Source organism: Petromyzon marinus, chromosome 48, assembly GCF_048934315.1.
Source record: "Petromyzon marinus isolate PM22_M1 ecotype Great Lakes invasive population chromosome 48, UKy_Petmar_22M1.pri1.0, whole genome shotgun sequence".
Lineage (NCBI taxonomy): Eukaryota > Metazoa > Chordata > Hyperoartia > Petromyzontiformes > Petromyzontidae > Petromyzon > Petromyzon marinus.
The window spans coordinates 5,298,721-5,324,152 of record NC_133714.1 but is presented as its reverse complement, the minus strand read 5'-3'; the positions used below and the strand labels follow the sequence as shown (position 1 = coordinate 5,324,152).

The window sequence follows — 25,432 nt, the reverse complement described above, 5'->3', positions numbered from 1 at the left end:
AGTCAAATATGTGCAGGCACCTTTATTTATCCGAGGTGTTAATTACGGTGGTAATCATGCTAATGTTATTGTCGCCTAGACCCATGCCGCTGATTAGGTAATGATTGATACCCTGCCCGCCTGCCCGCCTGCGCTGTTTCAATTTGCCTGCCCCGATGGTCGCGGTGCGATGCTGAAGTCGCGCGCCTCCGATGAGCACGGTTTTGCTACGTACGGCGCGAAAGAAGTTCAACGCGCGTGCTGTACAAGTCGGCTGGATTTCCCCGTGCACCCCAGACGATCCCATAGCTATATTCTTAGCTCTTTCGGTAAAGTCACATTGATTGGAAACAATAAAATAATAAAATATATAACACGTGACTTTACCGAAAGAGCTAAGAATATAAATTACTGCAGTCACGAAAGCTTTAAATCAAAAAGATCCCATAGCTGTCAACCCACACGGTTTAAGGGGCCGTCCATAAATGACGTCACGCACCTAGGGGAGGTGGGGGGGTGGGTCAGACATTTGTGACGATGTGTGACGACGGGGGGGTGGGGTTGAGAAATGTGACGTCACATCAAAATGCGCAACTTTAAATAAATATAAACACGTTCTACTTAATTAAATAGACTTTTAACATCAGTGCAGCGCCACATTAAATACGCGCTACAGTGACAATAGTTTAAAGCTATTTGAAGCATGTTTTATTTTTTTGGGGGGGGGGGCAGAGCTTTGTGACGTCATATTTGAGGGGGGGTCTGACTTTTTGTGACGCCGTGTGACGAGGGGGGGGGGGATCGTCCAAAATCGCGTGACGTCATTTATGGACGGCCCCTTACCCCGTAATCCTGTACAGGGAAATTTAGTTTTCAGGTCCAGACGGCGTACAGCCGTTTCGATACGGGCAAAAAATAAATGTCCCTATGTGTGTTTGCGTTTCTCCCGTGTGAAAGGAGCGTTGTAGGATGAACGTTGAGCTTTATACGGGCACGGGGTGACCCAATAAAGTCTGAATCGGTCTGTAATAAGGTGGGGCACTGATAAGGGGTTGACAGGTACGCGATCCCGTAAAACCCGGGTGATCAGAAATCCTCGGATTCATAACACGTGCACAGCTTGCTTATGTATACAGTACTGTTTTATAAATGATTTTAAAAGTATACAGTAGATGCGTGCTCAGCTTTAACTGCTGAAATATGCCCCCGCAGTAGTGCGTGGCGGACGCTTGGAGAGAGAAAAACAAGTTTCCAATGCGCAATCCTGACCCGGCAACACGGGCGAGGATTACAGGCGGTTAAGAACATTTTCGTGCTACCACAGTAGAATTTGAGAAATATCTCTTAATTTAGTTTTGTGTGTGCGCAGTAGTGCAGTGAGTGGTTCGTGGAGTTGGCACAATAGAGGGTACAACTTGGTGTGCATCTACCGGTCATCTCAGTCAGCCGACCCATGGTACCTGCTCGGTATGTCCCGTGACCTCCTGCACCTAGCCTGGCACAGCAGGGGGGGACATGCTGGTGGTGCATCTACCGGTAATCTCAGTCAGCCGACCCGTGGCACCTGCTGGGTCTGTCCCGGGACCTCCTGCACCTAGCCTGGCACAGTAGACGGTACAGCTGGTGGTGCATCTACCGGTCATCTCAGTCAGCCGACCCATCGCACCTGCTGGGTCTGTCCCGGGACCTCCCTATCAGCAGCGAGCCTTCGACACTTCACGTGGCAGCCTGAAAGTGCACCTAGCCTGGCACAGGCGTCGTGGTGACGTCGCCATCACTTAGTGGCGAATGGCGTGTGTATTGATAGTGGTTTGCGCACTGCGCTATGAAACCCAGCCACCCGAGTTCGATTCCCGCTCATGGCCAACACCAGTGACGATTATCTGAACCAGTCCTTATGCCTCCCCTAGGTCGACTCAGCCTCGAATGAGTAACCTGGTGCGGTGTGTAAACAACTTCGCCACTAGGGAGACAAAGGCGGTCGGGCGTGGTGCTGGCCACCCACCCCCTCGTGTGCCGTGCCGGCCTTCATAGGTGCTACTCGCTAACAGCACTTGCCCCAACCGTCTGTTACAGGCTATACGGGGAGGGGGGGGGATTTTTGTCTTGTGGCCATGGGTGACCGGATTGCGAGCATCAACCCGCCACACCTGAAAAACCGGTTTTCATCGCGGGCTGGCGAAACCCGGACGCGAACCCAAGGCTTCGGTCTGGTGGCGCCGACTCAAGGGGTCTGACCTCGAATTAGCTCCCAAAACCCAGGCGGTCACCTCCCAGGCGACTCGGGTTCCACGTTTCGGATTTAACCCCGGGCGACTTCCCCCCCCCCCCCCCCCCCAAAACACCTTTTTTTCTGGATATTCTTGAGCGTCGTAGAAGGTTATAAGTGTGTCGCTTGTCCTTTCCACAGGCGAGAGATAAACGCGTGCTGTTACACGCATTCTTTGCCTGCGTGTTCGTCGACTCGGCCTCAAACGGGTACCTGTTGCGGTGTTGCAGGGCAATTATCGCCACTCGGGAGACAAAGGCGACCGGGCGTGGTGTTGGCCACCCACCCACCCCCTCGTGTGCCGTGCCAGCCTTCATAGGTGCTCGCTAACAGCACTTGCCCCAACAGTCTGTTCAGGCTTATACGGCGGGGGGGGGGGGGTGTCATTGTGGGGAATTTTATCCGCTTTGCGTATCTCATGCCGGGAGATAGAGAGAAAAAAAGGTAAATCTGAGTGCTTATAAGGTAATCTGTTGGCTGCCACGTTCAGAGTAACAATGAAGCGTATCGCAGAGGACATAGTCCTGGCCCTCGAGGGAGGGAAGGGGAGTCCATCCCAGCGTCGACTGTTCTAACTTTGCTTTGAGACTCGGGCAGCTTCAGGGGGTCCCCTTATTCAAATATTTGTGGCTCCCTTTGGCCCTAATTCTACAACGCGAACCCGCTGAACGTGTTTACTCGTCCGCTCGTTGCTGTGTGTCCCCGACGTCAAACACGGGTCGCAGGAACGCAATCCCCAACAAGTGTTTTCGCTTTGCTTTGTGGCTTCATTTTTTGTTTGCATATTTTGGTTGGGGGGGGGGGAATTCTTCAAAACCTCATGAGGGTCACAGATTTGGCTGGGTCTGAATGTCTCTCTACCCCCGACGATCCACAACCCCCACCCCCCGTAGCTTGAACAGCCCAGCAAGTGCTTATTAGCGAGCACCTACCTACGAAGCCCGGCACGACACACGAAGTGGGGTGGGTGGGTGGCCAGCACCACGCCCGGTCGCCTTTGTCTCCCTCGTGCCGATGTCTACACAGCGCGCCAGGTATACTCGTTGGAGGCTGACTCGACCTGGGGGGGGGGGGAGTCCCATGACCGGTTAAAAATAAACGTCACCGGTGCTGCCCGCCAGCGGGAATCGAACTCGTGTCGGCGGTAGCGCGCTGACCGCTACACGACCACTCCTACCCACTACCCCTACCCACCACCACTACCCCCACTCCTACCCACCACCACTACCCACCACCCCTACCCACCATCATGCTTCACAATCCCCTCCGTGCCAGTGCACGAGGCGTGCCAGTGTCTCGAGTACAGTGCCGCCGTCGACCACGGGCGCGTTTGGTGGAACGCAGCCCGCAACCCCGACGCCGCCGACAGCCGCCGCTCGTCCACGTGATTGTGCATCGCCCATTCCCCATTGCGTGCCCCTCAAAGGGGCAGCCCTAACGGCCCTTGGCCACGCTTCCTCATTTCCACCACTCCCCCCTCACCACCACCACCATCACCTCCCCCCCCTCCATACGCACGCAACGGGCTGTTGACCAGCAGCGACCGGCGCTCACATCACGACGGCGAGGAGCAGCGACGTAGTACTTCGCTTCTCGCGCGCACTCGCGCGCGCGGGGTGTTTCGCGTCGGGCGTCAGTGACGACCCCCCCGGCGGCGCTCCACAGCTCCGCGGGTTGAGCCGTCGTCGTGAAGGGCGGCTCTGAAACGAAGGCAGTCGCCGGGGCAGCTCGCTGCTGCTTGCCCTGCCTGGTTGGGCGCGTTCGGCCACGGGAGCGAGGTGTGGCGCACGGGCTGGATTTATCTTGCCCCGTGCGTCGGCGATGCTATGGCAGGAGCCCGGAGCATGCTGCTCGACTGGACGTGCGACTGCCAGTGGATATGGGGTCTTATCCGCAAGACGACGCTGTCGCCCAGGTAAAACAAAACAAAGTGGTTTCTTGGAGTCGTTTCTCCCCTCCCTCCCTCCCTCCCGCCCTTCCCAAAGATTGCTTATCGGCCACCACCTTGGGTGGCAAATGCTGACAGAGTTTTTCTTGGACACTTTTATCGTCGGTTCACGAATGTGCGTGGTAGCAAGGTGACTTGCGGTCGCTTTAGTATGAGAGAGGCGTTGTGAAATGTCGGTGTTTAATAGAGAAAATAATTTTGGGAACTCACAACTAAAACTGGAATTGATCACGAAACGTCTATGGAATATGAAAATAAATAGGACATGTTTACGTGAAACGAAGCTTCGTCTTAAGGTGGACACAGTCCATGTGTATATCCGCCGATTAGCACGGTTAACTACGTACCGTGCGGAAGAAGTCCAGCATACGTGCTGGTGCCATTTACCACCCCAGGTGCTAGAGACCAACCATATTGCCTCATGGGATAAAGATGGTGGCAGCAGCTGCAAGACACATAAGAACCACCTGCTGTGTTCGTGTCTTCAGTTACAAGTAAGCTCGTGACCTAGGCAGAACCGCGACCAGTAAGGTCAAATATAAATTAATTCCATTTTCACCTTTGTTGTAAATAAGTGCAGTTTTCACGTGTTCATTCGTTAAACTCAGGGGCCATTTATGTCAGCGTAGAATTATCTTATTTTCCTTATGTATTTATATACGTATTCGGCCTGTGGCCACAGCATTCTCAAAACCTACGCTTCCATGTCTATGCTCCCCAATTTGACCGAAGCGCACAGACCAACGTGACGTACGATCAGATAATCCTCGCGTTCGGCTTGGTGTGTGTGTGGGGAAAGCTTCATCCAGCAGTGGATTGGCAAAGAGCTGTAAAATATTTGTGATTCGTTCACTCGCTTTTAACATTTTTTTTTAATGCCATGGCCTTGCTGAACTGTGGCGGTTTGCCGCTCGATTTCAGATGGCTCACAGTTAACTACCGTGGGTGTGTAATTTAGCCAGAAGGAAAAAAAATGATACGCGATGTTTGCTTCACAGTGGATGTTAAAGATGCGGCGGCATTATTCGCAAGAGTAGAGTAGGCCATCGCGCGCCCGCGTCGTGGTCCAAATGTACAAATTGAACACGGATAAAATGTGCTGAATTGAAATATACCGAGCAGTTGGCGCTCTCTGCCATTGCGAAACCTTGGCAGGATCCTCCTGAAAATAAAACGCGGGTCAAGAGACTCAGTGAGGACTTTTCCTGGGTGAACAAGCATCATAATTACTTTAAAAGAAATAGTAATACAAACGATATCACCGTTTTGAATTCATTTGGGAAGGGTGGGTAGGTCGGTCGTGGGTGAGTGCGGGCCGGGGATTATTTGGTTGCTCATGGAAAGAACCGGGGGGGGTGGAGGGGGGGTTTGAATGTTGATGTAATCCAGGAAGCTGTTTATTAGGCGTTCTACAGAGAGGCCATGTGCGTGAGTGGGAGAATCACCAGCGCTCCTACAATCCTCTACCACGGTGTTTCCTAAACCTTGCATAGGAATTAATTAAACCCCTAGAATTCGTTAAAAAGCAGTGTTCTTCAATGCCTTTAGTGCGTCGACAATACGCAAAGAGTGAAAACACCTCCTCCCCCCCCCCCCCATCATCATCATCGTGCTGCTGTCAAACCCCCAATGGTTTCAAACGTGTGGCGGCCCTCCTCACACTGACGATGTCTTATCGGCGAAAGTGCCTCCCCCCCGGGCCGCCTCTGAAAATTAGTGAAGAACACTTTTCTGCCTAGTCAAGTCAGCTTTATTGATCACATATCCGTGCATACGCATGAGGTACATGGCAGTGAGATGCTTTGTTCCCGTATCGCTCTCTCTCTCTCTCAGCTTGTGCAAATTAACAACAGCACTGTAAACAGCAGCAGTAATAATTTAAGAATATATAAAAAAATGTAATAACAACTAAGTAAAATCGCTGTGCAGATGATAAGTGACACGTGCATAGCAGACATATGGTCCCCTGCGGGTGAGCTTTATGAATCTTGTTATGCAAAATGTTCTTGTTTGGTTAATGTCTAGTGCAGTCGGTGATGGGGTGGGGGGGTGTGTGAATGGAGGTAGGGGGGAGCAAAATCTGGGGTTGGTAGGGGCTTGGGCAAATATTGCGCGGGGCACTGCTCAGCTGAGCATTCGGATGGCCTGGGGATAGAAGCTGTCTTTGAGGCGGTTGGTGGTAGCTGCAATGCCGATGTAGCCCGTCCTCCTCTTGGATTGTTTCCTGATGAAAAGGCCGTGGGCCCGGGTGGCTGGAATCGGCGATGATCTTTTGGGCCTTCGCGATGCACCTCTTGGTGTCGCGATCTCTCAGGGTGGGCAGCACGCCGCTCGTGATCCGCTGGGTGGGACCGCATCACCCTCTGAAGTCTCTGTCCGGTCCCGTTCGGTGCAGTTAACGTACCAGGTGGCGATACCATCTCCACAGAGGTTTGTACGGGGTAGTCCAGATGTCTTGTGACCACCATGTAATTCTCTCAAACTTAATTTTTCTTGTAAGTAAGCTTTATTTAAAACAGAAATGAATATGCAAAGTAAAATAAAAATGGTCATTAGACATCTGGACCACTCTGTACAGTATTCCCTCATTATTCGCGAGGGATACGTTCCGAAGCTCGTGAATAGCAAATTTTGCGGATTAAGGATACGGTGTTAGACTACCAAAACCTATCTTTTTAATGAATTACCTGAATTAAATACGTAAGTAAACTATTAAATACATGAAAATTATCCCATCACTTTACTTCTCTCTCTCTCGATGTGGTTGTGTCGAGTTCCTGATGCCATTCGCGGTCAGCAAGTTCGTGAATAGCGAGGCAAATACCGCGCATGCCGAGCCTCCTGCCATGGTCCTCCCGTCACACACCAGGACCTCACTTCCCTTCGTTGCTCAAATTAGGGCCCGCTAATTTGCATAATGCCCAGCCAGGTGGCCTGGCGGAAAAGCAGGCGACTCGCAGTCGAAGGGCTGCCAATGCAAATCCATGCTTGGGGATGGGCGGGAGGGGTTGAGTTCTACTCGGCACCATCATCATCCCTTCCCTGCGAGGTCGATAAAACTGGCACCACTTTTGTGGAGAAGTCAACGGCTGCTTGTGCTACGTCGAGATGCACCCCCCCCCCCCCCCGCCACCGTAGGAATGTGGAATTTTCACGGCTGACGCGGGGCTGCGAACAGGGTGATGAGAACTGCCTCGATGTGCATTTTATACTTTGAACGTTTGCTTGTTTTTTGAAGAAAAGTTGTTTGGGAATTCCATAGGATGAACTCAACTTTAATTTGCCCTCCCGTTCACTGACCCCTCCACCCCCCCCCCCCCCCTCTGTCCGCCCAGAAGTATACGTTGGGTACACCACAGCCGTTTGGCAGGTGATGTGTGGTGGGGTAAAGTGTGGGTTCTCCCACCTCTGTCTGGCCAATGTGGAAGAGGTCAGTGAAATGCCCTCCAGAGAGGGCTGCCTGGAGCCCCCTCTAGTGGCAGCTGTTCTGCAGGCAGCGGCATGAGCAAGCAATGGCAGGGCTGCACATTTTTTTTCTAGCTTGTCTTTTTTACCTTTTTAATTGTGAGCAGGCCGGGGACTTTGCATGTCCTTTTATATTTTGCCATAAATAGATTGCGCATTTAGGACACCGTGAACATGAAACGAGGCGTTCGTTCGAAACGAAGCCACGCGTGGCTGGTTCTGTCCAATCAACAGTTACAATCGGAACGCCGCGTGTACGAACGGCACGCGTTCATCAAGGGTACGCAGCATCAGCAATCGCCGTTCCAGAGATAAACTATTTGGGGTTTATTTTTTTTGCTGCTGTTGTTGTTGTTGCTGAGAAAGAGTAAGGCACTCAACTTGTTGAAGGAAGCAAAAACTTCCACGCGGAAATTTCGAGTCGAATAAGTGGATAGAATTCCTCAGTGCACAGCGTTTCTTTGATGTTTCCCGCGGTTTGATTGTTTCTGCTCGCGCTGAGGGTCAAAGCAATATAATGCTCCCGAGTTCTGTTGAGTCTGAGTATGGCTACGGTGTGTGTTACAGATGGTAGAGTTAGGGCGTAGATGTGCAGACAGAATGATAACACAGCAAAGTAAGAGCGGTGGAAGCTTAACCGTAGGCGAGTGGAAAGCATTGGGCTGTGTCTTTGGACGTGCACCGAGAGAGAGAGAGAGAGATTTAACAACACGCTGCATTATTGAGAGCCTGGCAAGACCCACTACAAAGTGTAATCTTCCAACCAAACTGATGTTGTGACATGTCCATCCATCCGTGTCAGCGGTGGGTGGCAGGGAGGAGGTCGTACGGATTATTGTTTATCGTTATTATTATTATCCTCACGCTTATTTACCCTGAACAGGCTTTTTTTCAGGAAGATCCTGCCAATTTTGTTATGCAGTTGAGGGCGATTTTGTTCACCGCAATCCCAACTGAGTCATTTGGAGGAGAAATAAATGCCCAGCATTGGGATGTTTTGGTCAATAGCAGTTTTATTGCCCGATTAATTTTATTTTTTCAGCTATAGGAGGAAACCGGAGAGTCTCGTAGGATACCGGTGCAGAACAGGGGAAGAGAACATACGATAGACTTTTTTTCTAAACTATTTTTTATTCTACCAAGTCAAGCCCACTGAGCTATATAGTTATTTGACAGAAGTGACCTGCCCACAAGTGATAGCTCAACGAAGTGGCTTACCGTGTGGACATTTAAAGCAGCCGGACACTCTACGTCGGTTCTAAATGTGGAGGGAAAACCCCCGCGAGGAGAGAGAGAGAGAGAGAGCGAGAGACGCCGCAAACTCCAAATGTACAGCAGCAGGCGTCAGGGTCGCGGTAGAACCCGCGACCTCCTGCGTGCCAGGGCGAGGCAGTTGACATCTCTCTACCGTGGCGCCCAAACTCTCACGCATAAAGGTGTCCCCGGAGGCAGGAAACGGGACCGGAGCGGTTCTTGCTGCGGGGCAACGACCGAGCGTTGCGGGGGGGCTCGATGACGCATTTTGCGAGCGACGGAAGAGGGGGGGGGGCAGAGCGTGTGAGTGGACTGCCGTGGAGGAGAGCAGCAGACTCCAGCACTCTCCATTTGCCTCCCCCCCCCTCTCCCTCCCCGCTCACCGCTGCCGCCCGGCCGCCCCCTTTCGCTCGTTACTCGAGACGGGGGAAACATTTTTGTAGACAAGCTTCCATAAACTAGAAGTCGATTGCAATCGGTGGATTGCTGTCCACCCCCTGCCCCCACCTCCCTCTCTCCTTGCTGTGACAAGTTGGGCTGTGGCGGGAGGATGGGGGTGCTACGTATTTGCATTTATTGACACGTTTTGATTTTCTCGGAGCAGGAAATGAGCTGAGCATGCCTCCGTCAAATCGATCGGGCAGCCAAAGCCGCGGTTATTATTAGAATTAGGCCGTGGATTGCTGGTGTCCTTACCCCCCCCCCCCCCCCCCACCTGAGATTTGCTTAACCTCGTCACCGCGCTAAGCAATGGTTTAGCGTGACCGGTCACGTTTCGCCCAGCACCACCAGCGAGCAGGAGTGCTTGTTAGGCGCTCGGTTTCTTCGCCGTGAGCTTCAAGTGCGGGACTGATGCACAGATGCGTCAACACGGCTAAGTGTGGCGTGAGCGCGCTCCTGCATTGAGTGACATCGCAAGTGGGTTAGCGCCGCTCAAACGAACCCGCCGACCGGAGTTCGATTCGCCGCTCGCGATCAAGGGCCTTGCCGAGGTCGATTCGGCCTCGAATGAGGGTCCGCCGTGGCGTGTAGACATCGGCACTGGTGAGACAAAGGCGGCCGGGGCGTGGCGTTGTCCGCACTCGCCCTCTCGTGCGACCATCAGTCAGCAGACCTATAGACCACCACCAATCAGCAGACCTATAGACCACCACCAATCAGCAGACCTATAGACCATCACAGTCAGCAGACCTATAGACCACCACCAATCAGCAGACCTATAGACCATCACAGTCAGCAGACCTATAGACCACCACCAATCAGCAAACCTATAGACCACCACCAATCAGCAGACTTATAGTCCACCACCAATCAGCAGACCTATAGACCACCACCAATCAGCAGACCTATAGACCACCATGACAGTCAGCAGACCTGTAGACCACCACCAATCAGCAGACCTATAGACCACCACCAATCAGCAGACCTATAGACCACCACCAATCAGCAGACCTATAGACCATCACAGTCAGCAGACCTATAGACCACCACCAATCAGCAAACCTATAGACCACCACCAATCAGCAGACTTATAGACCACCACCAATCAGCAGACCTATAGACCACCACCAATCAGCAGACCTATAGACCACCACCAATCAGCAGACCTATAGACCACCATGACAGTCAGCAGACCTGTAGACCACCATGACAGTCAGCAGACCTATAGACCACCACCAATCAGCAGACTTATAGACCACCACCAATCAGCAGACTTATAGACCACCACCAATCAGCAGACCTATAGACCACCATGACAGTCAGCAGACCTGTAGACCATGACAGTCAGCAGACCTATAGACCACCACCAATCAGCAGACCTGTAGACCATGACAGTCAGCAGACCTATAGACCACCACCAATCAGCAAACCTATAGACCACCACCAATCAGCAGACTTATAGACCACCACCAATCAGCAGACTTATAGACCACCACCAATCAGCAGACCTGTAGACCATGACAGTCAGCAGACCTGTAGACGCCGGCCTTCATAGGTGCAACTCGTTAATGGCACTTGCCCCAACGGTTTGTTACACGCTAAACGGTCGGGGGAAGGAGGATCTTTGTCTTTGTGTCAAGCTGATCAACCTGTGCTCGGCCGCCGACAAAATCCCGGCCGCCGACAAAATCCCGGACGCCGAGTCGTTTTGCTCTCAATGCAGATCGCTGAGGGTGATTCAGATGTCTGGTGACCCCCACAATTAATTGACCCCTAACATTTTTTTTTTTACATTTTCACGTTCATTTCTGTTTTGAATAAACCTTACTTTCAAAATATATATAAAGTTTTAGAGAATTAAATGGAGGGGGCAGTCACAAGACATCTGGACCACCCGTGCACATTAGCCACGCTGCTCTCTCTCCGCGATCATCGCGTTAGATGCCTCGCCTCGCTCCGCGTGCGTTCTTCCAACTGCCCACGTGGACTCAACGTGCGCGGTGTCAATTCGCGCAACAGCAGCGGATACCCAAGGGGGGGGGGGGGAAGGGGGAACCGAGGGGGAGTGAAAAGGGAGAGGAGGGGGGCGGTGGACGCGGCGTCCGGCCATCAAGAACGCCGGCGTCCGCCTGGGGAAACGCACGACCGCTCGCCGGGCTCTGCACCGACGGGGGTCGCCGCCGACCGAAGCGATCACCGAAACCCGCCGCGTCTCTCCCCAACCGAGCGTCCGTGCCATTGCCGGCGCGGGCCGGGGCAACGGCTCGCTCCGGCCCCGATTGGACCCCGATCGTTGATTGCGTGCGCTGTTCGGCGGCGCTCGCAGGTGCTTGAGACGCGCGCACCTAGCCATGAGCGTGCGGCTTTGTCTTTTTGGTGTTGCTCGCTAAAAGCGTTCGCTCCAACAGCAATTGCAAGGCTGCGGCTTGCATGCTTTTAAGATACGAACCAACAAGATGTCCCCAGATCCTCTGGTACTGGTCTCTTAGTAATCCCAAAGGCCAGGATCAAAACCTACGGAGAAGCAGGCTGTTCCTTGCCCGTAGAACAGCCTGCCAGGGGATCTGAGGGCTTGAGAATCATTAAGCACGTTTAAAATAAATAAATAAATAGACGTGCTTAAACAAAAAAATTATTTTAATTAGGATTTTCTTAATGTGGTGCTTTTTTTGTCTTTGCTCGAAATTTTTACAACTTTATTTTATTTTAATTTTGATTTGAAGCTTTCGTGACTGCAGGAATCCATACTCTGGTTCTTTCGGTAAAGTCACGTAGGTATAAAATAAAATAATTTTATATTTTATTCATTTTATTTTGCTTACAGTTTCACTTTTATTGTTCATGCCTGTAAAGCACCATGTGATGCATTTTTTTTGCACGAATAGTGCTATAGAAAGAAAGTTTGATTGATTGATGTATGGGGAGGGGGAGGTCTTTGCCTTTGGAGCGGTGGTAGAGCGGTGGTGCCGCGGTTAGCGCGCTGCGCTACGAACCCGGCAAACCGAGTTCGATTCCAGCTCACGGCCAACACAAGTGACGATTATCTGAATCGGTTCTGGGTCTCCCCGAGGTCGACTCAGCCTCAAATGAGTACCTGGTGGAATGTGTAAACATCCCCACTGGGGAGACAAAGGCGGCTAGGTGTGGTGCTGGCCACCCACCCCTTCGTGTTCCCGTGACGGCCTTCATAGGTGCTCGCTAACAGCACTTGCCCCAACAGTCTGTTAAGGCTACACGGGGGATCTTTGTCTAAAAGCAAGTACCAGGTGTTGGTACTCGGCCGTACCTCTCTCAAAAATGCCAGCGACTTCCCAACTCGTACCCATTTAGATTAATAGATAAAGAGATCGATGATAAGTCAAAGAAACAAAATGTGAGTGCGTTCTGCTATGTCGGAGCAAAAAATGCCCAGAGGCTTTATCTCATTTTCAGGCGAAGCTGTTAGCACTGACCCTAATCTGAAACACATGCTTGCAATAGGAAAGTGGGGGGGGGGGGGGGGGGGGGGCGAGCGGTGGAGTGAAGAGAGGGGGGGGGGGCACGCGGCGGAGATTGAAATGCTTCGTCCGATGCACACATTACTCATTCAGTCCGGGAGTCCATTCTCCTAATGCCCTATGTTACGCGTGCGTGCCTGCCTGTGCGTGTGTGTGAGTGAGGATATGTGGGGAGCTGTCTTGCAGCGGTCAGCGCGCTTTGCTACGAAGCCGTGTTCAATTCTCGCTCACGGCCAACACCAGTGACGATTATTTGAACCGGTCCTGGGTCTCCCCTAGGTCGACTCATCCTTAATTGAGTGCAGCATTGGGGACGGAAACGCGACCGGGCGTGGTGCTGGCCACTCACCCCCTCGTGTGCCGTGTCAGCCTTCGTAGGTGCTCGCTAACAGCACTTGCCCCAACGACATGTTGAGGCTACACGGGGGATCTTTGTCTTTGTGCTTGGGTGCTCCCTTTTACACTATCCTCTTCCGCAGCTCCATTCCGTCTGAAAATTTCTGCGTTGAAATTTCCATCTGGAGTGGGGGGGGGGGCACTTTACAAGCTCCACTCGGATGCGATACTCCACGGCGCCAGTGACGGAGAGGGCAGCTTGGCAGTGGCGCTGGCACGGCGGTGTTTACGCGCTCAAAGCAACGTCAGCTTTCTGGATCGCGTCAGAATTTCACGGCGTCACGGCTCAGATTATGTGGCTTCCTCGCCCCGCTCGTAACGCGCGTGCACACAGTCCCCCCCGCTGTCTCTACGGGGAGCGAGAGGGGGGGGGGAAGTGTCCAAAGCATGACGCGCCACTAAGATTAACATCGCGTAAACAAATCGTCGGGCCGAAAATGCGTTTTTAGCCACATTGTTCGAAGGGCGCTCACCTTGACCCTCTTCTTCCATCGTCGTCCTAAAGCCACGTGATTACCGCGGTGGTCAACGCAAGCGATTTGCATCCATTTTGCCGACCCGCCCGCTGGGTGAGTAGCGCAATAATGAATTATTTCGGCTTGTAACGCCATGAACAGTGTTCGCTCGGAGGCACGGGCGATTACTGGCGCGAAGAACCAAGCAGGAAGGCAGCGGCAGCGACGCGATGAGCCGGCACCAACAATTGCCCAAGATCAGCAGTCCTATATATATATAAAGGTGTTATCGACCAATAAATTAGTGTTTACATGTTAGGAGGAAACCGGAGCACCCGGTGAAAAATGACGCAGTGCGAAGCGGGAAACACTCTGCCCCGTACAGACGGATGGAACCACGTGGGGTGCGCGTGTTTTCCATACCGGATTCTTCCAGGGTATGGCAGCTCCCTCGACGCCCACGGGAAGGGTGTTTGGCAACATCCACGCGGTGATCCACCAATCCCCCCCCCCCCAACACATCACGACGCTGGGGTACAGGCCACGTGCAGCAGCGAAGCCACGGCAGCCTGGGCTGCGAGTATCCGTGGATTGTTCGACCTTACTTTTGGCATAATGGTAAAATATGGTCAGCGATAAATGTCCGTTGGAGCCCATGGGTGTTGAACTCAGGTCAATGGTCAATGGGTTGACCACTTACACCGGCGTTCCACCCTATACGTGATGCAATTGGTAACATTTGTTTTGTCAGATTCAGAATAGAGTGGTACCCCTCTAAACGACGTGAATTGGTTCCATACTGGTCGTTAAAGGATTTGGTTGTTAGGCGAGTTTAGGAAATACGCGTTAAAGGCTTAATTTGTTCTGATAGCATCAGGAGTTACCTTTTTCACCCAAAAGACGTACTTTATAATATTTAAACAATGGATATTAATACATAAAGATACGAGCAACATTATAGACATAATCTTGAAAGAAACATGGTTAATCATTGCATGTATAAATATTTACTGTACCTATAATAGCCCGTCGTTAACAGGGGAATAGTCGGTAAGCGAATACATTGGGCACTGCACTACTACACACTACATTACACTACACTACTATATACTGCTATATACTACACTACTATACACTACACTATATACTACACTACTATACACTACTATACACTACACTACTATATACTACACTACTATACACTACACTATACACTACACTGTACACTACACTGTACACTACACTACACACTACTACACATTACACTACTATACACTACACTACTATACAATACACTACTATACACTATACTATCCACTACTATATACTACACTACTATACACTACACTATCCACTACTATTTACTACACTACTATACACTACACTACATTATACACTACACTACTATACACTAAACTACTATACACTACATTATACACTACATTATACACTACACTATACACTACACTACTATACAATACACTACTATACACTACACTATACTATCCACTACTATATACTACACTACTATACACTACACTACTATACACTACACTATACACTACTATATACTACACTACTGTACACTACACTATCCACTACTATATACTACACTACTATACACTACACTACATTATACACTACACTACTATACACTAAACTACTATACACTACATTATACACTACACTACATTATACACTACACTATACACTACACTATACACTACACTACTATACAATACACTACTATACACTACACTATCCACTACTATATACTACACTAGTATACACTACACTACTATACACTACACTATACACTACTATATACTACCCTACTATAGACAACACATTGGGCTCTATGGAAACCGGTCGTTAAGTGATTAGTCGTTAACAGGGGTGGTCATTAAGACGGGTTCTACTATACATTACATTATACACTACATTATACACGACACTATACACTACTATAGACTTCACTAATATACCCTACACTATACACCACACTACTATATACCACTACCATACACTACACATATATACCTTACACTATACACTACTATACACTACACTACTATACCCTACACTACTATACACTACACGACTATACCTTACACTATACACTACACTACTATACACTACACATTGGGCTCTATAGAGGCCCGTCGTTAAGCGATTAGTCGTTAACAGGGGTGGTCGTTAAGACGGGCTCTACTATACATTACATTATACACTACACTATACACTACACTAATATACCCTACACTACACTACTATGTACCACTACTATACACTACATTATACACTACACTATACACTACTATGCACCACACTAATATACCCTATACAACACTACTATACACTACCCTTCTATACACTACACTACTATACACTACACATATATACCCTACACTATACACTACACTCCTATACACTACACTACTATACCCTACACTATACACTACTATACACTACACGACTATACCTTACACTATACACTACACTACTGTACACTACACATTGGGCTCTATAGAGGCCCGTCGTTAAGCGATTAGTCGTTAACAGGGGTGGTCGTTAAGACGGGCTCTACTATACATTACATTATACACTACACTATACACTACACTAATATACCCTACTATACACTACATTATACACTACACTATACACTACTATGCACCACACTAATATACCCTACACTACTAACAGGGGTGGTCGTGAAGATGGGTTCTACTATACACTACATTATACACAACATTTTACACTACTATAGACTTTACTAATATACCCTACACTACACTACTATATACCACTACTATACACTACATTATACACTACACTATACACTACTATAGACTACACTAATATACCCTACACTATACACTACACTACTATATACCACTACTATACACTACACATATATACCCTACACTATACACTACACTACTATACACTACACATTGGGCACTATAGAGGCCCGTCGTTAAGCGATTAGTCATTAACAGGGGAGGTCCTTAAGATGGGTTCTACTGTAATTATTTGGACTGCAGGAGGAATCCGATGAGCTGTGAAGCTCTTTTTCACAGATGGTCCAGTATGGGCAGGGCCAGCAAATTACAACAGCAAACGATACAAAAAAAACACACGACGTGAGTGCAAAATAGAGAAAATGTAAAGAGCAAGTCACAAAATGAAAAAAAACAACGTATCTCAGTCCGATTTCTAAAATAGAAATGTAAGCTTGGGCAAGGCAGAAAAAAAACAACAACAAAAACAGTCCAAGACCTCATCAAGACAACAACAACACAGCCCCACAATAAAATGGGCACATTGAATTAAAAAAAGTAGATAGTTTATTTGAACCTATACTCTTTGGCTCTTTCGGTAAAGTCACGTAGGTATAAAATAAATGTATTTATTTAATTTATTGCAGTCACGAAAACTTAAAATGTAGATTGATTTCTTTGAACCTATCTACGTGACTTTGCCGAAAGAGCCAAAGAATGTGAATTCCTACAGTCACGAAAGCTTTAAGTCAAGATGTGTCATGTAAACTTTCATGTAAAATCCAAGTTCACCCTCTTGGTTACAGAATATGAAGCAAAGTAATCGATCCCAGCGCCGCTGACATCCATAATTCCGTTTGATTGTAAAGCAACCAAACAAGAAACTCATTGGGGAGGTGGAGCAGCGGTCAGACGCGTGCTGCGTTTAGACCATGTAGATGATTTTGCTGCTATAAATTTCGGAATGACAAGCCACTTTGTTGAGCTGTCATTTTTGGCCAAGGTGGCTTTTGAAAAAAAGAGCTACATGTATATAGCTACCTCAGTGTTCGCCTTACCTGGTAAAACAAAAAAATATATAGTTTAGTTTATAATGGCCCACAGAAGCGGATATCACAGAACTACTTCAGAGTTCACCTCAAGTGACCTCTAGTCCACGGAGGAGGGGGCACCACTTCCGCACCCTGCCGCACAGGAGAGCCGTGTTTGTCACGTGACGTTTGTGGGCTTTGTCTGGTAGGATGGGGATGGATTCGCTGCATTTGGACGTGTTTGGGTGATTTGTTTACCTTGCTTGTACTTTGCACTCCTACCGTGTGTGTTTGTACTGTATGTTGTTCTAACCTTCTTACCCGCCCCGACCGGACATCTGTGTAATAGAGCTTTATAGCTCACCGGATTCCTCCAGTACAAACACACATTCTGATTCTGCATCAGTGAGCCCGGCGGTGAGCTGGACATCTCGAATGTCACGAGCAAGTCGTTCCTGAACCTGGTCTTGGTCACACCACTCCATCATGGGCCTCTCTCCTTTCACCAATGCGGCGGTCTGGCACTTCTCTTCCTCCTTCCGATGTTCGGAATCCACTGGGAGCTGTGGATACTGATTTCTCTCAAGATGCCTTTTGTGGTTAGGTTGTTGTCCTTCCGCCGCACCTCCGACTCGGACAGTTGGCTACGTACGTTGCGAAAGAAATTCAACATACATACACCATACATACAACATACGTACAACATACATACAACATACGTACAACATACATACCCCCATTCCATCATGGACCGTCTCCTTCACCAACGCGGTGAAGTATGGTCAAACAACTCCCACGTTGTGGGGAGGCCTGCATCCAGCAGTGGATTGACAGAAGGCTGTGAATTAGTATATATATAAATGGGAAATTTGTAAATGTGTGTCTGTTCGGAATGTTTAACATACTTCCGACATGCAACCAGCTTGAAATTTGCCATGTGGGTAGCTTTCAAACTGTACATAATGCAAAAAGTATAAAAATAGACTTTTGTATTTTTTTTGGGGGGGGGGGTGGGCGCAATAATGGATATATTTTGCACGGCAAAGTGAGCGGTGACGTCACATCTGTGATGTCACCCGCACGCGGCAGCGTCACGAGGTGTGCCTGCTGACGTCACGCATCCCCCACATCCCCCCCCACCCTCCGCGTAGGCCGTGTATTAATAATCGAAGACAAGAATCCAAGTTTTGATTTAAAGCTTTCGTGACTGCAATGATTCATCTTCTTTGGTTCTTTCGGTAAAGTCACGTAGAATGATAATAAAATAATAAATTGATAAAATAAAATAACACAATAATATTCTCACGACGTTTTGGCCACAACACAAGCGGCCTTCATCAGGTGAAGGGGGCGAGACTGTCTGGTAGGACAGCGCTGGAGTGAAAGAGCCACGTTCAGATACGGCCTTTAAGCTGTGTGAGAGGAACAAAGCGCCCTCAAATTTAGCACACACAGCTTAAAGGCCGTATCTGAACGTGGCTCTTTCACTCCAGCGCTGTCCTACCAGACAGTCTCGCCCCCCTTCACCTGATGAAGGCCGCTTGTGTTGTGGCCGAAACTTCGTGAGAATATTATTGTGTTATTTTATTTTATCAATTTATTATTTTATTATCATTCTACGTGACTTTACCGAAAGAACCAAAGAAGAAGAATCCAAGTCTCGGGCGAAGCCGGGTAGTAAAGCTCGCTTTTTCATAAAACAAAGCATCTACCTTGGGCTCCTTATTTTTGAATGATAAAAAAGGCACATATACAGGTGTTTTAAGACGTTCAATGACTAAATAGACACTGATTACAAGTTATCATGCCTATTAACATCTTAACACCTATATTTACGGCAAAACTGGTGACTTCTTTTTTATCATGCAATGTCATGGTGCAGTGCTTGCGAAAGTGCCCCACGTTGTAGCTATAACTGCTTTACACGAGCTGTTAACGTTTTTTGGTGTTTGCATTGCCCTTGTACCGCTTCGCCTTTTCGGCGGCCTTCGGTCTAGCGCTGGTGAGACGATGACCGCGAAGGAGGCTGTAGCTCTGATGCAGGCCAATCACTTTCAAGGACACTTGCGTGCACGATCGAACCATATTTGTTCACTTTTTTGTTACCCACAAGCAAAGTGTGTGGTTGTGCAGAGAATGGTGCCTTATAATCGGTGCCTGTTTGGTTTTTTGTACATCTTACCACCCGTATTTTCACGCCAGAGAGGATAAATCCTTTTTTTTTGGTCATTCAATATCGTGTTTCTAGCTGAAAGGGTCCCCAATAAGCCTCGTTGATTTTCTTCGTAGGCTGCCCGTGTTCGTTTGCGTAAGCGTGCTCGGTGTCCTCACGGAGAGTGCTGTGCCCATCGTAGGTGATGCAATTACCCGGTTCTTCATGAAAACAAAACCTTTGTTAAGCTACCAGTGGCTGAGGAGTCTATGAAGCCCCAAAGCTCACTTCATTATCACACGCTCATCTCCCAACACACACACACAGAGATACTCGTGGCAGGCAGAATGAGCGAGTCACGTGAAATTCTGACGATTCTTGGAGGACCATGAGAGACTAGAATTGTTGGCACAGTCACGTTCGAGTCTATCCCCGTAACTCAAAAGAGAAATCTAGACTTAAATTTCGATTTAAAGCTTTCGTGACTGCAAGGATTCATCTTCTTTGGTTCTTTCGGTAAAGTCACGTAGAATGAGAATAAAATAATAAATTGATAAAATAAAATAACACAATAATATTCTCACGACGTTTCGGCCACAACACAAGCGGCCTTCAGGTGAAGGGACGAGACTGTCTGGAGGACAGCGCTGTCCTCCAGACAGTCTCTGAAAGAACCAAAGAAGAGAAATCTAGACACCTAAAATTTCTAATTAGGGCAACCCAAAATTACAGCCTGGAGGGTTAATTAGTTTCTGTCGGAGGGCCGGGGTCATCCATAAGTTTTAAATTGGTTTAAAGTCTCGTGCTAAACACTTACCAATGCACAATCCCAATCGTCGGTCGACCAAGCAATTTGCCTCCCGTGAGGTGTGCCACCACACCGGATAGAAGGCAGGTGGAGCTCCTGACCGTCTCTCTACCTGTCCGCACGTACCTCATTGTACGTACGAAATATGGCACGGTCGGTTACGCGCGGTGCGAAAGAAGTTCAACATACCTGCTCACATTGTTCGCTTCCGATTTCCCCCGGAGCGAGGTTTTGATTCATCCTCCGTACACACGCACGCGCGTTCCACTCCGCGAGTGCTGGCCTCGGCGGACAAACACGGACGGGGGGGGGGGGGGCCCTGCTTTGCCTGCAGAGCAGTAAGAGCAACCACGTGCCTATGACACGGAGAGGTCGTAGATACGGCACATGAATACATTATGAGATCGCACTCATTAAACACAAAGTGCTTGCCACAAATTAACCACAATACCTCGATGACCTCGTCAAGGAGCATAAACCATCACGCGCGAACTCTCCGGTCATCCTCGCAGCGGCGGCTTTTGGCTCGCCATCGAACAAAGACGGTCGGTCACCGCGACGCGCGCTTCCAGACGCGCTTCCGCGGCCGTCTGGAACGCTCTTCCTTCCGAAATTAGAAAGCCACTGGAGCTCTGCACTTTAAAAATCTAGATTGAAAACTAATTTCTTTAGAATTGCTTTTTCTGTTTAGTTTGTTGTCCTTTCCCCGCACCTCCGATTAGCACGGTTGGCTACGTACGGTGCGAAAGAAGTTCAACACATACACATACGTGACCATTCAAAGCGCTCCAAGCTATCGCACGTGGCCAGCCCAGGGTGTGTTGCTTTTGTACACAACCAGCTCAGGTTCATAAGCAAGAGCACGCATGGCCAGACCTAGGCTCACAGCTACAGCACGCAGCATGTCCCCACATAGTGTGTAGCTATTGTAATGGGCAACACAGCAACTCATAGCCACTCTGAGCTCAGAGCTCGGCCGCGCGTGATGAACGCCCCCCTTAATCTCAGCCGCACATCTTTAGCCGTGCGTGCATCTCTCAGAGCCAGGCGCGGGCGAGTGGAGCGCGGAGATTAAATTCATTATTTCTCCCTTTTTCGTAGCCGTATATTTTTGCCGAGCGGTCACCCGGCGAGCCGCGCTGACCAAGGCCGTTGCGGTGACTGCACGGAAGAGCACCGTGCGAGAGCAACATTCATTTTCCGCCCCTCTGCCTCAAGGGGGGGGGGGGGGGGGTGGGGAGGGGGGTTGAGCCCAGGACCCTCCTGGTGGCCGTACATCGCCTTCGGCAGCTCCCCTCGGCCATGTGGGCCGGCCGCCGCGGTGATATTTCAAAGTGTCACTCGCAGGCGTCTCTGCTGCGAGGTTGACGAAGCACATCGTGAGCGCGCGACAAATGGTGCACACTGGACGCTACCTCTACCGCACGGCATCTTGTCCCCATCCCTGGGACCAGCGCCGAAGCCTTCTTGGGGAAGGAGAGGGGGGGGGGGGGTTGGGGTGTGGTGGGGGGCACAGGCTGTGGCGTGGATACCGTGCAGCAGAGGAATGTCGAATGCGCGCGGGGAATGTCGGCGTTGCGTTTCGGCGGGGACGAAACGTGCTAAGTACATAACGTGGCATAATTTCCTTATGTCCCTAACACACATGAAACAGATGGGTTACGAGCGCGATGTTCACTCGAGGCGTGGACATGTGATCTCACTCTCTCTCTCTCTGTATTGGGGCCTGGACCTTAGCATTCAAGTGAACGTGTTGTTGGGCCAACGTTGACATCTGCTTGTGAGGGTGGGGGGGCAGGGGGGGAAAGGCTGGTCTTGATTGGGGGAGGGAACTTTACCAATGTGTTGAGAAGCACTGGTCTACCGTGCTGGAAATGAGTTTAAAAAAAACGAAACAAACAAAACACCTGTGCTTGAAAGTGATCGTTATGATCCTGGGTAGCGTCAGGGAGCAGGCGAATTAATATTGACAATGTGTTTATTATAAGACTCCGTGCATAAGCACTTTAGGCTTAATCGATATCACGAATTTGCAAATGTTGTAAGATGTCTGGAAGCGAGTGGTTTACATGACAGTTTGCATCATGCGGTTTATTAACGCCTCCGTAGCCGGGAAAAGTGGCTCAGCGATCAAGCGAGCGGCTCGCAATCGGAAGGTCGCGAGTTCAGCTCCTGGTTGGTGGTTGACTCAACCCATTCACACATCTGGTCGATTAAGTGAGCGACACTTTTTGGGGACGTCAACAGTGGATGTTCTTTGGCTAGCCTCGTCCCTGTCATAGCAATGAGGAATTTCCACCACTGGCTCAAGGCTGTAAATAGAAGATGAGCGCTAAAGCCTCGATGCTGACTTGGTCATGAAAAATCGCTTTTGACTTTAATGAAGAAGAAACAAATTACCAACAAATGGAGAGAACACCTTTATATTTATCAAACACGGCAATGTTTTCAGCACGCTGTACAATTGACTTTCCAATCCAGCCATCGCCGGTAAAACAATTGGAATCTGGCCCAGAATGTATGAATCATTTAAATTATGCGCGCACCTTCATCCATTTAATTTACACGGGTCACGGTGCGGGCCACTGATTAATCAGGAGCTGGAATTCTCTTAGCTCGAGTTGTCGTACCCACCCCCCCCTTCCCCCCAAAGAGTTGCGTGCAGCCTCGGCGCGGTGATAAGGAATGCATTCGTTGTGTTCGTTGCTGCCCGGTCTCGCCGAGGTCGGAGGGTCGGGCATAATCTCAGATAATCACGAGACGTACCGCTCGCTGGCTCTTCTCGCTCGCTCGCTGCTGCTGCTGCTGCTATCCGCCGCCTTCTCCCCTAGCCTCGGCGATGCCTGCCAGCAGCTTCGCGATTAAACCCAATTGTTACAATTCAGTGGCGCACGCAAGCGTCGCCGCGCATTGTTATTGACTGATTAGCCATCGCTCCTCGTCCGAGCGAACGCGCGAGCGTGCCCCGCGTTCGCTTGTCCGAGCGTCACGGGCGGGGCGCGCGCGCGCGCGCGGCGGTGTTGGGGAGCGGTGGCGCAGCCGTTCGCGCGCTTGCGAGTTCGATCCCTGCCCATGACCAATAATAGTGGCGGATATCTGAACCGGTATTGGGCCTCTCCTAGGTCGGCTCAGCCCTAAAGGAGTGCCTGGTGCGATGGGTAAACATCAGAACTGGGGAGGCAAAGGTGGTTGGACATGGTGCTGGCTAGACCACCCCCTTAATTGTGTGCTGTGCTGGCCTTAATAGGTGCTCGCTAACAGCACTTGCCGAGTCAGTCTGTGAGGCTATACGGGTGATGTACGTGCATATCGACTCTGGACTCGTGTGTGTGTCTACTGAAACGATCACTCTTGAACCCAGGATAGCTTTTGTCTTCGATTGACTCTCTCATAAATTGTGTTTCTGTTCGTGTCCATGTGCATGATTATAGTCAAAATAATAGTCTGTTCGATAGATATTCCCATTAGAAGCGTGTACAAAGACACATTCACACACAGGGCCTCAATGGACAACAATGCATGAGGTCAAATCGAGAATTACCGTGGGTTACATTTTGGCGCTATGTACATCTGTGTAAGATAAGAATATAAGGAAACATTAAATCATTGGTGTTTTTTTTTTAATTCGAGATTCAATTTAACACACACCAACAAAGACACACACACACACGTGTATTTAAATTGTACGACCAAGCGTTGGAAGTGTACGAACACTCGAGGCAAGAGATAACATTTGTCAGCGTACGATAGGAAAAAACCTTTGCCTGGCATTACATAACCCTCGCTGTAACCTTGAGTGGGTTTATCTCTGCACATGAGCGGGCGTGTAATTAATGCACATTACCACATCTCTCCGGCCCAAATGCGGCTCCTTTGGTGTTCACTCCGCGAGCAGGAGGGGCTCTCTGCACGTTTTAAGGGACAGCGCATCGCCCCACATTATTAGCACCCCAGTAATTTTCCCTCGGTCTCCCGCACTCGGCAGGCATCACTTAGAGGCTGAAGGCATAGGACGTCTCTAAACCCCCCCCCCACCACCACCCCACAGCACTCTCCCTCACTCGCTCCCCCTTCCACCCCCTCTCTCTTCGTTCTCTCTCCATCTCGCTCTCCAACCACGGCGGAACACCACCTTGCATCCCGCGCCGCAGCTCCGCGCGCACACGAGCGGGCACGCACACGCACGCCGATCCAGCGCGTCGCAAGCTCCTCGTCAATTCCCCTCCGTAACAAGATTCTGAATCCTCCGTCCGGTGTCACCTTCGCGCTTTCCACAACCTAAACGTGGACCGATTTGAGCCTCTTGTCATTTCACGCTCTCCTCCTCCCTTTATTATTTTTCTTTTCGTGCGCAGTCGGTTTTTTTTTTCTTCATTCATCTTTAAATATTCTCTCCTCTCCGATCGGCGCGTTTGTCGGTCGCGGTGTCACTGGAGGCTGGGCTACACCGGGGAAAGAGGGAGCAGGAGGAGGGGGACAGTTAGGGGTGGCGGCGGCGGCGGCGGCTGCGGCGGCAGTGGTGGCGGTGTGGGAGGGGTGGTGACACGGGGCGGTCGGGATGGATGTGACAACAAGGGACTCCTTGAGATGGCGAACGGCGCCTGCGGAGCGGCGCGGCCGACGCTGAGCGGGCCCCGGGCGCGGGACGGGCGCGAGATCGATCTGCACGGCGGAGCCATGTGATTCGAGAGAGCGCGCCACTGCGGAGCGGAGCTCGCTTTTGCCATGTGGTGCATTAGCTGTCGCTCCGAGAGGTCCTCCCTGGTTGAGAATGAGCCGTCCGACAGGTACGGAGACGCTCGGCACACCTGGCGGGGATACCGCCCCACCGCCGCCCCGCGCGCGCGTCGTGTTGAGCGTCCGCACGTGGCCGTCTACTGGGCATCCGTGAAAGAGAGCTTTAGAGCTCGTCGGATTCCTCCAGTATAAATATTCTGACTTGTTGTGCGGTTTT

General features: G+C 50.0%; 1 protein-coding gene across 7 annotated transcripts in view; it reads left to right on the top strand.

Moving 5' to 3' along the window:
• LOC116952799 (IQ motif and SEC7 domain-containing protein 1-like) overlaps nt 1-25,432 on the top strand; it is a 519,292-nt gene that overhangs the window by 430,370 nt on the left and 63,490 nt on the right. The window contains exon 1 of one of the 7 annotated variants that reach the window (XM_076074478.1): nt 22,315-25,265. The exons of the other annotated variants lie outside the window; for them this stretch is intronic. Coding sequence (XP_075930593.1) covers nt 25,204-25,265 — 62 coding nt within the window. The 5' untranslated portion in view covers nt 22,315-25,203. Of the gene's footprint in view, nt 1-22,314; nt 25,266-25,432 lie in introns of those variants that run through there. 7 annotated transcript variants of the gene reach the window in all.